General features: G+C 42.7%; 2 protein-coding genes across 6 annotated transcripts in view; one reads left to right on the top strand and one right to left on the bottom strand.

Moving 5' to 3' along the window:
• Positions 1–13,635, top strand: part of LRBA (LPS responsive beige-like anchor protein) — a 730,178-nt gene that overhangs the window by 432,004 nt on the left and 284,539 nt on the right. For all 5 annotated transcript variants that reach the window (XM_062199509.1, XM_062199506.1, XM_062199510.1 and 2 more), the window contains exons 39-40: positions 215–361; positions 2,828–2,964. In XM_062199509.1, the coding sequence (XP_062055493.1) occupies positions 215–361; positions 2,828–2,964 (284 nt within the window). The remainder of the gene's footprint in view (positions 1–214; positions 362–2,827; positions 2,965–13,635) is intronic.
• MAB21L2 (mab-21 like 2) lies at positions 6,161–9,064 on the bottom strand. Its single transcript, XM_062199511.1, has one exon. It carries the CDS (start codon positions 7,975–7,977, stop codon positions 6,898–6,900), a length of 1,080 nt encoding a protein of 359 aa, XP_062055495.1. The 5' UTR covers positions 7,978–9,064; the 3' UTR covers positions 6,161–6,897.

The raw sequence follows: 13,635 nt of genomic DNA on the forward strand, positions 1-13,635 counted from the left end.
TGCTTGTTCAGGGTAACGTTACACTAGGTTGGGGAATCGCATTTGTCAGAACCAGTGTGTATGCCACCCCATGCCTTTCCCCACTGTGTTGTGTGTGTGTGTGTGTGTAAAAGATGAACCATTGTGGGCCACCTACCTTTACCTTGGCCCCTACCCCTCTGCCAAAGTGCTCTTCTGAGAGCTGATGGACAGCTTTGTTTCCTTTTCATTTCAGCTGCAGATGAAGATATCCTTGCTAAAGGAAAACAGTCCATCAAGAGTCACGCTTTAGGAAATCAGAACTCAGAAAACGAGATCCTGCTGGAAGGCGACGATGATACTCTGTCATCCGTGGATGAGAAAGATTTAGAAAATCTTGCCGGTAAATTCAGAGGTTGTGCAGGGACTTCAGCTAGCTCTGGGACAATAAACATCTAATTACTTACTTTTTCAGCCGTGACCACCAGGGCTCCCAGGCTTACACCCACAATTACATTAATTGGAGATTGTTTCTGTTCTTCCAAACATTTCCCCCTTATCTTCTACAGATCCTCCTCTATTTTTCTATTCTACTCAGTCTCCTTATTCTCCTCATCCTTTTCTTTTATGAATGATTTTCACTGAAAAAGAAAGAAGTGTAAAAGCAGCGTTAACAAAAGTGCTTTACTCATCCCATGGGAGTTACCAAATCGCTCTAAAATGAGGGCTGTAAGTAAAATTCTGCCAATTTCTTGTAAATAAAGCTTGGAGGCAGGTGAGCTATATTGTACAAGTCTTAATGGATGTACTGCATATATCTTTAACACTCTCAAAAATTATTTCAAGAATGCCATGGCTTTTCGCAGGATTCACATATTTTGCTTGATGTAGCAATTTTGATTTGTACTCTGCAGATTCTCAGTTTTACTTCCCTTATGGGAAAAATTCTCTTGTTTAGCCTGAATTTCTAGTCATTCCTTAACTGGCTTTTAATGCTTATGACTCTGTCCCTCAAGGAGGGAAGTTGGGAAGATTCCCCAGTTTCTGTAGGTGAAAATTATGTAGTGTTCCATTCAGATACTTTAAAGAGAAAAGGTATTAGAAATCGCTTATTTGGTAACAGATCTGCAACCCCTGCTCCATGCAGCTTGATAATGAAAAGCAGAAACAAAGGGTGGCTATCTTCTCTGATGCCTGGAAACCTGTCTGTGAAGAAATACACAGGTAGTTAGAGTCTACTGCAAAAGGATTCAGGGGAGGAGTGGAGAGTCAGGTGGCTGCTGCTATCCTGTCTTTTCTTTCCTGTGCATTTGCCCATTTCCTCCTCTATTTTGCTTCTATTCTTGCTGCTAGTAATACATTCATACAGTAATAGAGGTGAAAGGGGAGTTTAATTATATAATCTTGACAATGGCAATAGGATTAAGAAGTAATCCACACTAATAAAGTGGTGTGGGTTAGAAATGAAGTGGAAATTGTCAGGGGTCTTCTGTAGGACCTAGGCTGCCCTAGCTCCTGCAGCTGTCTGCTTACCCTATAATTGAATGTCTGAGAGTGATTGAAAAAATGTTATTTCTTCTCGGGATTACATGCTAATGTACAGAGGGCAAAAGGAGACAGCAAAAGAACACATAGCTGCTTATTTCATCCATTTATAGGGATGAGCTTTGGGAAATCATGGCTGTTCTGCAGCTATCTGCTGCCCATCTGCAAACACAATGTATTTGTACATTGGGAATAGAGGGCAAAACCTGCTCTGATCTCCGCAGAGCATCCCTTCTATTGTCCTACTGGCACACATTAAGATTGATGTGAGATTAAGGACCATCACCCTTCTAACAATCGATGGAAATGTCAATTCATCTGAATTTTGAAACACTTATTCATCCATTGATTACCTGAATAGGCACACCTTGTTTATAGGCACTATATTAATTCAGAACTCCAGTGCCAATCTTCTCTTTCGCTGTTCTCTTCTTCGATAGGATTTGTACAATAAGGAATTGAGATGGACTTTCAAATTCTTTCTACATTTATTTCTATAGACACACATACATATAATTTTTAGTCCTTATTTTAGATTTTGCTCTGATACACTATGCTGTTCTATCTGTAGCGAGTCTATTGTTTGCAGTAGCAGTCTGATTTGTCTCTTTGATAAGCCCTGTGGAGATTTGATTATTCCAATAAAAATTCATTCACTTGGAAACCCACCCTCCAGCTGTTTACTCCCAGAGTCCCTGAACTACACTAATATTAGATTTGGAAGCATTGAACAATGTTTAACAGTGGAAAGGAACGCTTAGAAAAAGGAGTATTTTTACCAGTCTTTCATGGAGTGAGGTTGTTATGGAAGAGGTTTTGTGTCAACCTGGCACAAAATCTTTATCAGAGATTATGGTTTAACATTTGCCACTTCACTAATAAGCTAGTGGTCTTTTTGTAGCCATGCCTCAGCCAAAACCCTAAGCTAACCTCTGGCCTTGGAAGCCTATTGAATCTTCCCAGCTCCTACTTGTTGTTCCATGTTGTTTGATAGCCTGAGGCTTGTTTTCTAAATGGAATGTGGATGGACTTATTTAACAGGGCCACCTTCTTACCTAAGTTTAGACCAAAGCTTTGCAGACTCCCTGTCAAATAGCTGCATCCTAGTTTACCATTATCATTAACCGCCTGTTGTAAATCTCCCAGCATGTGAATCCTGATTGCATTTTCAAAGGAGATATGAGTAGATGGAATCTGTAAGTACAGAAGTTAGCAGGCAATCTGGTATTCGAAGTAAGAGCTAGAAAATAAGATTTCTGGTCAAATTTGGTGTTCTGAAATATGTGCCTTCAGTTGACATGGGTTGTCCTTTCCGTTTTGGCAGGTCCTGTCAGCCTGAGCACACCAGCTCAGCTGGTGGCCCCCTCTGTTGTAGTCCAGGGCACTCTTTCTGTCACCTCCTCTGAACTCTATTTTGAGGTGGATGAAGAGGATCCTAGCTTCAAGAAAATCGACCCCAAGGTGAGAAGATGGGGAGGGGGTTTCATTTTGTTCTTATGATAGGGTGGTGGGTCGTGGTTGTGTAAGACTGGCTTTGTTAAAATCCCACAGCGTTCAATTTGAATTTCTTGCGGAATTGCTTCTGCTTGTATGCAAGGTAGTTATCTTTTTTAGCTTATGATTTCCCTATCCAGCTAGTTAGATTATTGAAGTTCATGTAGATTCAAAAGCAATTTCCACTTAATTGCATTTATCATTAGCTCATTGGGGGTGGGGGTGGAACCTCAGGAAACATCATCTGTAAATATATTTTGCCTCAAAGGGTCCAGGGTGAATTAAGCTACAAAATTCAGGGAGATTGAGAGTGGAATTATTTTGTTTAGCCTTTATGTTTTCTGGATATAATACCAATATATCATTCTCCTTGCTTTGTCCCCATGACTTACTACTCTGTCATGCATGCACGCATGTTTTGTGTGTGTGTGTATGAGATACCTCTGTTTCCCATTACCTATCGTAGATTTTACAAGGCACTGCATAATTTCCTATTATTAAATGAAAATGTAATTTCCCCTTTAAAATGTATTCCTGATTGCTTTTCAGACCTTGGCAACTTTACTTTTACTAAGAAGCATTTGTGTTTCTTAATATAGTCATAAAGTCAAAATTAGGTTTATTTCATGAAAGTGAATGGTGGAATTTGCTCTCGAGGAAACAGTTTCTTTTAAAAGGAGCAAAACAAGCAATCTGTGGGAAGAGATGTGGTTTGAAATAATGGAATAATTTGTCTTACAGGTTGATAGTGTATATTGGTGTATACATATGCATACACATTCCGAGTTTATTGGTAGTAGGTTCTTTGGTTTTATAATCATAAGTGAATTATTAGACTTTAATGATTTAGAAGTATTTCAAGGTTGTTCTTCATGAAAATGTTATAATTTAAAACTTTCCAGACAAATTATTTCTTGTCTTATGCATGTTTTTAGTACTTTATTTGAATATTGGTACCTTTCTGAGAACAGAACGTGGGTAGATTTTGTGTGACAGAAAGGCTGTTTTGAACGTGATAAGTCAGTCAACACCATGGAGAGAAAACTTTAATTCTGAAAATTAGAATATCTTTCTACTTTTTTACATGGCTGAAATGCCCGAGTATATGTTTTAATTTTATTAGGGAAGGGATGTTACCAAAATTACATCAACTCTGTTTATTCTGATAGTTTGTGAATTTAAGGGAGGTTGAGATGTAATTCAGAATATTCTATTACACTTCTGGATACACATTGTTTAAAATCTAAACATTAGATTTAATTTAAAGGTGCCTAATGAATTCTTTTCAAAATCAAAACCTCTACCAGTCTTTGATATTGGTTCCTTGAAGATATTTGCTCCTTTGAGAGAAATGGTAACTTTTGTTTCTCTGTTATTCTGTGCAGCATCATTAAATTAATCATCTTCCCTGTTGCTTGGGAAATAGGGAGATCTTTTAGCCGAATCATGGAATTTGTCTTGTACCTCTGCAACCTGCCTAGTATTTCAGAAATCAAAACTCCTGCCAATTTATATTTTAAAAATTTTCAGCCAACTATTGGAAGAATTTTTGATTTCCTATAGACATCGGTTATTTACAGTATTTTGTAAATGAGGACATTTGTCTTGCTGCAGTGTTTTTCATCCTTCCCTTTTTTCCTTTGATAATTGCACTAAATAGGAAGGAGTAAAAAATGCTGAATTGGAGGTGTTTTTGTTTTTTCTTGTCTGGGCTTAAAAAAAACTTTTTGCTTGAAATAATTCGAGAGACGTATGTGTGCAGTGTTGTAAATACTTTTGTGAATAAAAAATGGTCATTTTTATCTTTCTAACTAAATACTGTGTCCTTAAAAATATTTTCATGCAGTATAAATGCCTACTCTTTGCTTTGATAATATTCTGAAAATTCAGCTTTTTATCCAGAGAATAAATTTGTTCTTATTATTTTAAGAAAATAGTGAGTTTGTCTCAACCACTTAGTATTATGTTTTATGGTGAGTTTGTTCTACATCTACAGAGAGACTAGAAAAATAGATATAAATAGTTTGAAAGGGTAGAGATGACTGCAGAACTGATAAAATCAAAGTTTATATGGTTAACATGGAATTGTTTTTATCAGCGAATGTTTACCTGAGCATCTTAGAACTTAACCTGTTCTCTGAAGTGAAATAGGCTGGAGACTGGGAGGCACTTCCTCCATTCTCTTCCTTCCCTGGTAGCCTGCTGCTCATCCCTCCATACTGCACCCCCACCAATAAACTTGTTCCTCCGATCTTTAAAAATGCTTCATAGAACATTTTTCTCTACATCTCTCATTTATAGATAGTCAGAAACTAGGCAATGCAAAGAATAAATTTTAAATATTAAAGTGTCTAGTATACTATGTACCTGTGCCTCCAATTAGCATAACTAATGGAGTATGTAGTTACCTCCAACATAAAGAAGACAAATCAATTCCTTTGGGACACTTTCAGTTTTACTAATTATTTCTTTCTAAGCAGTTATTTCCTTGCATTAAAAAGAAACCTTCATTAAAGTTGAAATTTTAAAATGAGTGTATTATATCATTGCCCAAGGAAAGTAAAGAGAAGAGGAGAAGAGGGAAGGTACTTTTTCTGTTTGATAGTCTTAGGACAATAATTTTTCTTTGATTATAAAAATGGTATTAACTTTTTTGTTTGAATTGCATATAAAATTTCAGAACAATTCTTGAAATTTGATAATAGTGATCATAAGGCATTGCTAACTAAGTCATTTTAAAACATGATTTATAAATATGAGTTCAAATTACCATTTGCTGGGGGAGAAGAATATTGCTGTAATCATTTTATTCTTTTTTGGTGTGGTTAATTTCAAATTTCTGTTACTTAAAGCTTGAAGAGAGTAGATTGTTGAAGGAAAAGTATCCACTGCCTTCCTTAACTATGCAGAAAAGATGCACAAGTATTTCCTCTGTATTTCAAACTCAGCTTGGATTTTTTAAATTATGGCATAAGAAAGCAAAGCTCTTAATTTTTATGTGAACAAGCTTTTTTTATTTCTTTTATAAAGATTAGGATCAAATCTGTTTTTCCATACTGTTTTCTTTCTTCTTGGGTGAAATGTTACTTTTAATCTTAGAAATCTACAGAATAAATAAATATTTTAGTTGCATGAAATCTTTATTTTCTATGTAGTGTTTTTAATGGGAACTTGTAGAGTGAATTTTGCATGTGCTGTCTTTTAAATTTTGCAAATGAAGAGTTCAGATGGAAACCTCTTACTTTAGTTTCACATCTTTACATTGCAAACTGATTTTACCTGTCTTTATTTAAGAACAATCCACAAACAATTACAATGCAAAGTCATATTTTTATTACTGTTTTCAACAAGACGGCTTCGGGTGAGGGTAAAGGTGCAAGAGAGGGAGGGACACATCTGACATTGGCACTGAGATACATTTAACATCAGTAAAACTTTTTTTAAAAGAGAAATTTTTACATATAGTTAAATAAATTTTTCACTTGGTGACAACATTCAGGCAACCAAAAACAAAATGAGTTAGCGATAGCCAGAGAGAGAGAGAGAGAGAGAGAGAATGGGGTAAAAGAAGGAACGGGGAAGCTACTATACATTGATTTGAAAATGTACCTTGGGTTTCATTTTGTGGTGGCAAAGACCGATTGCTTCTTTTGTGTGACCTTTTAAATTCACATTGTTTGGAAGAAAACGATCACTTTGTGCAAGAATGTGATGGGTGGGGGGGTCGTTGGTCTGCTCTCTTCGTAATTGACGGAGGTCTTCGCGGATTCCGGGTTCTTTCAGGTGACTTACATAAAAGTTAGAGTCCGGAGTTTGCTCTGTCGGTTGCTGAGTAGTTGTGTGCCGTGGGTAGGAGAGAGCACGCCCGTTTGCGTCGCTTTTCAAGCGGTCCCCAGCACCCTATAGCTTGTCCAGGCTTTTGGGATTGGTGAGAATTTCCCTGGCCAACCTCCAGGTCTGCTTGGCAGCGCTCTCCAGGGCCGAGTGGGGCTTGCCCTGGAAGAGGTCGAGGTTGGGCAGAAAGTAGTGGGGGCAGCGGCGGCACTGCAGGCAGGAGATGAGCTGCAGGAGGATACCGTTGAGCCGGTCGCCCAGGCACGCCTCGTCCCAGTCCGTTTCCCGCGGGTGCTTCTCGCACTCATACAGCAGCAGCGTCTTCATGTGGTAGTTGTTGAGCGGCTGGCCCGGCAGCTCCAGGTGGCGGTCCCGCAGCGTCTTCAGCACCGACAGACACTTGTTCCGGCAGCCGCCCATCAGCAGCCGGTTCTCCGCCTCCCCGAACTGCAGCACCCAGGCGTCGCTCTCTGCCGAGCTCTGCTTGCCGGTCAGCGAGTAGCACTCCTTGGACAGCAAGTTGAACCCTTCGGCCTTGACCTCGGCCACACGGTTGGGGCCAGGCCAGGGGATGTGAGGCATGGGCCACTGCGCCGCGCTGCGAGGCCAGATCCCGGTGCACTTGAACGCCGGCGTGATCTGCACCACGTAGCGCTCGCGGATGCGCAGCTTGACCTCGCTGGTGTCCGCGATCATCTTGACCACGTCCCGGTAGCTGCACTTGTCCACCGCCTGGGCCACCAGCGTTTGGAAGCGCGAGCGGATCTTGCGCGCAGAGAGGTAGCCGGACGCCGTGATGAACTCGACCCAGAGGGACATGCTCCGCTTGCGCCCGTCGCTCAACTTGAGCACGGCGCAGCCAGGCAGCGAGCCGTCGTCCACGAAGTTGAAGACGCCCATCTGGTTGAGGTAGAGCACCACCTCGAACTCCGTGGGCGAGATGACCTCGAGCCCCTCGTAGCGCGCATCGATCTCGCTCAGCGAGCTGATGAAGCGCGGCTCCTGCACCTCCACTTCCTTCAGCACGTCCGAGACCACCTTGCAGACCTCGCGGATGGTCTTGGCGATGGCCGCCTTGCGCGCCTGGCAGCGCTCGGTGTAGTATTTATTGAGCTGGTAGACCAGCTTGGCCTGCGCGGCGATCATGTTGGGGCACAGGTCCGGGCTGTACACCGGCGTCTCGCAGTACGTTGAGGGATCCAAGGCTCAGGCACTGGTGGTGGCCCTGCGGCTTTCCAAAGAGGCGGTGCGCTCCCCCTGCAGCCCCACTTGCACTCTGCTGTCCACCTGGGCTGACCGGCTGCGGCCACAGCCGGCTGGCTCTTTCCTTTCCCTTTTTCGAAACCTCTTTGGGTCTTCCGGCAGAAAATTAGAAGAAAAAAAAAAATAAAGGAAAAAAAAATTTTTTTTTAAAGAAAAGGCCCTGCTGGGACTGGTTTTGTTTTTCGTTGATATGTAAAATAAAATGACCTCGTGCTGTTGCGAGGGGGGCCGCTGGGAGTGGGTGCCTGAAAGAAAAATTCAGGTTACCGAGAGGTTAGGTTTAGATGTCTGCAGCCGAGATGGCCCAGATATCTGGAAATGAGGTCTCTTAAGTGCTAGAGAAAATTTAAAAATAAAAGCGAAACATTCAGTGGTTCATTCTTAAACTTCTCCCCGACGCTGATAGGACTTCTCCGGTCAGGGTAGGTGAGTGCCTTCCTCCTCACCCTCCCCCAAATGCAAGGTGAAGGATGTAATTAATGTCCGGCCAGCGGCGAAGCGCAACTCGGGCGGCGCGCGCGGACGTTTGCAGACGCCCGCGGTCTCCGCGTGTTGGTCTCGTCTCTGCTCCGGGGGTCGTGTTGTCGCGGTTTCCCTCTTTTCCGACTGGAGGCGTTGTTTAGGTTGGTTTGTTTGCAGTGGGCTCTTCTTGTCTTTCTCTAGGTGCAAACCGCTGGAAGTTGTTTGATATTCATTTCTGCTTCGTAATTTATACTTTTGGCCCGCACAACATCTATTTCAGTGCGACGGAGTCGTTGCTTGCGTTGCATCTGGGGTGCCGTTATAAGGATTCGGGATTTTTCTCCTCCTCCTCTAGGTTGCTTGTGCAGATTCCACTTTCTGAGTCGTCTCTCCCTCCTCCCTTCAGATCTGATCTCTGTCTCTCTCTGTCTCCCCCCCTTCTCTCTCCCTCTCTAGTGTCTCTCTCTCCCTCTCTCTCCCCCCTCTCCCTCTCCCTCTCTGCCTTGCTGTTTCCTGGAGTTATTTAGTTTATGAATGGTCCCAGGGCCATCATGAGGGGGGAGGAGCTTCAGTTCCTACAATCCCTATCCGAGCTGTCAGTGCTGTAGCCAATCCGAGAGAGAAGACAGGCACGCTTGGCGAACGGTAGCAGCCACCAGTGCACTTGATAAAGAAAGGGGGCACAGAGAGAAGTAAGAAAATAGGGGAGATAGAAGTCAAATGCTCTCGCACATTTCTCAGCCCCTTCTTGATCCTCCTTTCTTATCAGTTGCAAGAAAGAGAGACTCTGTGGAAGAGACTCTCCTGCAGATGGCTGGAATAACCGTCGAGACTAGCAGTGGTTCAGGAAGGATCACTTTTTTTAAAAAAAAATTCTGAACATTGTGCAGAAGATGCAAACTCTTTAACAAAATGTATTTGGCTTGAAGGCAAGCGGGAGGAAGAAGGAGGAATCTGGGAAAGGACCTAATTTTTCTAGGTGTTTTCCTCCTGTAAAGTCTTCTTCTCCACTTCTCCTCTGCCTTCCTATTGTTGCAGAGTCAGTGATTGCTGTATATGTGCACCAGTGGGGGATGGAGTGGTATATGGGGTGAGGGTTTATAACCATAAATCTCTTTTTAGCAATTTCCATATGCTGTCGAAAAACAAGGCAGGGCCAAAACTGGCCCCAGCACCTTGTTTGATAATTATTTCATAATTAAAATTCAGACATACTTCATGCCACTATTTTATCATTACAAGAGCTAAGCAGTTTTTGAGAGAGTAAATGTCTAAGTTGTGAGAAATGGTGCAAATTTATAACTGGTAAAATTTAGTAGGACACTTTTAAATTAAAATAATTTACTAAAATTGTTTCAAACTAAATGAAAATGAAGGAAAGTAAACGCGAACTTGAATTAAAGTTTTCTTGATATCTTAATGTTGCAAATCGGATTTCCAATATTTTCTAAGACAGTAAAGAGTTTCTTTTGTAAAATGATTTTATTTTCACAATTGACTCTTGCTTTTAAAAGACTTCACTGCTACAAACCTATCACTACCCTGTTATTGATTACACAGATGGCTTCACTCCTTTCCTGGCGTTTCAGTGAAACCTGTGCGTGTGCCTTTAGTGTAACAAGCTGCACCCATTGCCGTCTTTCTTGGCTACAACACTCTTTCCAGTTTGGTTAATATTGAGAAGTTATACTTGAACCTAAGGTGTCAGGAGTTTACATCGTTTTAAATACACTCAGGTAAATGGGATTATGTTTAGTTTGATTTGGAAGGTTTTACTCCAGACCTGGGTTGTGTGATGAACATCTAAAAAGGCGCTTGGGTCAGGACTTCGTTTTGCAAAAAAAACCCTTTGGGAAAGGCTTGCGTTCCCTCTTAAAAGCCGATCAGGTGAATCTGAATTCGTTGCACAGGAAAAGTTAATTTCTTTCCATCTCCTTGCTGTGGGACACTCGGACCTCTTGGTTCTTTCTCACCTCTGTGGAGCGGATGCGGACCGCGGGCGGCTTGTCACACCCCTCCTCTGCTTGCCATAGCCCCTTCCTAAATACCTGCGGGGGGGGGGGCGGGGAGAGTCGGATTTATTGCTTAGACTCTATCTTCAGCGGCGAGAAATTAAGAGGAACAAGTCGGAAGTGCGCGTACGCGAAACTCTGGCACCGAGCTGTCGTCAGCTGCTCCGTAGTGCTGGAGCCTGGGGCGGCCGCGGGCCCAGCCTCGCTGGGGGAAGCAGCCCGCGCCCCGGAGCGCGCAGAGAGCGGCGCCCTGGGCCTGGCGCGTGCGGGCGCCCGCACTGCTCCCCGCCGGGGCGGCCCTGCCAGGCGGGAGAGGCGCTCGGCCGCCGGGCGTCGTGAGAGCGGCGGGGCGCGGACCCGAAGCTGCCGCTCGCGGGGGCAGTTCCTGGGCGGAGACTCTGGCGGGCTAGAGCGCGCGGAGCTCGCCCTGCCCGGCCCTCGGGGCGGCCGCTCCGTCGTCGCCTCTGACTCGCGCGTGGCCGGCCTGGGCCGCGACGCCCTGGCGCGAGTGTTCGCCGCCGCCCTCGGGGCGCCGCCGGCGCGGTCAGTCCGCCCGCGGCCTCCGCCCTCGGGTGGGGTCGCGCGGACTCCCGCTCGCCACCGCCGCGCGGCCGCCGCTCCTCTGCTCCCGGCCCGGTCGCGCGCCGCCAGGTTGCGTCGCGCCCTGGTCCTGCGGTTCTCCACTGTTACCTACAGAGGCTGAAGGATGATAAAACGTTACAAATGTTTTGATTTAAAAACAATTCATTACCAATTTACCCTGTCTGAGGTAGATGCTCTAGTAAATAATAAATCAGTTAAACAAAGGCGACTTTAATTTATGGTCGTGGTACTAATTAGAAACATCATTCGAGCAATAAACTTAAACACTTCCAGCAAATAATGCCCCCCGTCGCCGGCGCCCTTCCCCTCCCCCCACGGCAGGGGCGGCCGCGGCGCTCGGCGCTCGGCGCTCGGCGCGGCTTCAGCTGTGCGCGCCGAGCCGCTCTTCCTCGGCTTGAATAATTGAAGCGGGAAACGGCGTCCGAGGAGGCCGTAATTGAAGAGCCCCTGTCACTTCCGCTTTTATGTATGTTAGTGTAGAAGTCCATCAGCAGCTCCTTGATGGTGTATTAAAACGAAGTGGCAGCTCCTTCTGCAGGAGATACCGTCTTCTATTAAAGGAGACCCAGGGAGAGAAAGAAACTCGAGAGGCTAAAAGCCACTTCGGGTCTTCAGACCGATTGATCTGTATTCTCTTGTTATAATCCGGCTCATCATACTTGAGTTAATGAGGCAAAGGAGGGGGAGCAGAATCTGATGGTCCTTGACAAATTCATTAGGGAGGCCGCGGGACATTTTATTTGACTGTTAAACATCTTGTTTGTTTGGTTTAGGCAGCGCCAACATCAGCAGGCTTCTGCCCAGAGCTGTGGTGTTGGGCTGGCCGCGAGGCATTCCTAAAAAGGGAAGGAGGACTTTGAGGGTGGGATCTGGGGTCTTTGTGTTGGCCTGGGGGTAGTCCATGCCCTTGGGACTGCTGTAGGCTCTACCCTTTCCGTCATCCCCTCAGGCAGGTTCTGTAAGGAGGTACACGACCTACGAGAGGTGGGCACGTTCTGATTTCACATAAACCAAAATATGTGTATCTTTAAAACTACAGCCTCAGAATTTCCAGATTCTTAAAAAACAAACCTGAGCCAGGTTTTATCAATCACTGTACTAGTTTTTGAGAAATGTGAAATGTTTAAGGTCTAGAAAAATAGGCAGATGCCTCATTGCATCCTATTTTTAGTTGATCATGATTAAATAAACTTTTAATAATTAATTGAATTTCCTCCTTCCCTGAAACCCTAATGAGTACTGAAGCTTGGACATTTAAATATTTATACAAATGTATTTTCAAAAGAAAATTGGTATATTTTAATTTGGGGGACTTTTGTGTTTAAAATTGGAAGCAGGAAGGGGTACTCTGGTGCTAAGATAAGGTGATGAGTTGAAAGAATACTTTAAAAATTGAAAAATCTTCCTAGTTGAAAATAATGGGCCATTAAGCTAGAATGCTAACCTTATGTTTCATTCTGAGATAATACAGTACTTGATTTTCTCAAAAAATGTCTTGTAAATAATCCAATTGTAATACTTTCTTGCAAGGAGAATTCAGTTATATTTTCCTTCAGCATTGACTTAAACAGCCTTAGCTCAGTGCTTCGAGAAGGAACCCTGGCTTCATTTATAGGAAAACAGTATGGGAGAAAAAAGAAAACTAATGCCCTTTGCCTGTCATTTTTATACATTCCTGCACTGCTGATGAAGCTTGAACTGCTACAGGGAGCGTATGGATTTGCAAAGAAATGATTCAGTAGTAGTTCATGTTGTGTTTTTCAGAAGCAAAACCAAACTAATGGCTGAAGTCATTGCTTCTGTACATCTGACAGTTATAATCCTGTTTATGTTTCTAGAGAATACAGAATCCTTAAACTGTTTTATTTTGTGCTGATCTTTACTTAGAAATGTGTTTACTAAGTTAAACTTCAGTGCATTTTTTACTTTATCAGATTAGTGAGACTTAAAAGGTATCTATTATTTTATTATCTGTGGAAATAATATATAGCATTTCAGTAATCTTCACCAGGGAGAACCCGGATTTTAGATTATATTATCTGCTTTCCAGGAAACATTTTAGAAGCATTAAAAAATTATTAGGTTATTTGCTTTAATAAATTCCTCTTTGAAGGATTTATACATTTTAGAAAACAAAGGACCAAGAACTGAATTCTGAAATATCATTGTGGTTGCTGATTTTTAGTCCTTCTATCTAATTATTTGAGATAATTATAAAAATGCTTGATTTTTTTTTTAAAAGAACATTATCTTTTTTGGTCAAAATACAAATGGAGAAATGAAGCAGTATTCAATTCCCTGAATTTAAAAAGTGTTCCAGTAAAAACAGAAAGTAAATAACACAAACACAATTTGTTAGCATGTTTGCTGATAACATTTTCTTGAAATAGTTATATTTAAACATATATACAAACTGTCAGACCTGTCAAGATTATACTGTTTACATTATATTAAAAGTAAGTCT

Source organism: Lepus europaeus, chromosome 8 (genome assembly GCF_033115175.1).
Source record: "Lepus europaeus isolate LE1 chromosome 8, mLepTim1.pri, whole genome shotgun sequence".
Taxonomy (NCBI): Eukaryota; Metazoa; Chordata; class Mammalia; order Lagomorpha; family Leporidae; genus Lepus; species Lepus europaeus.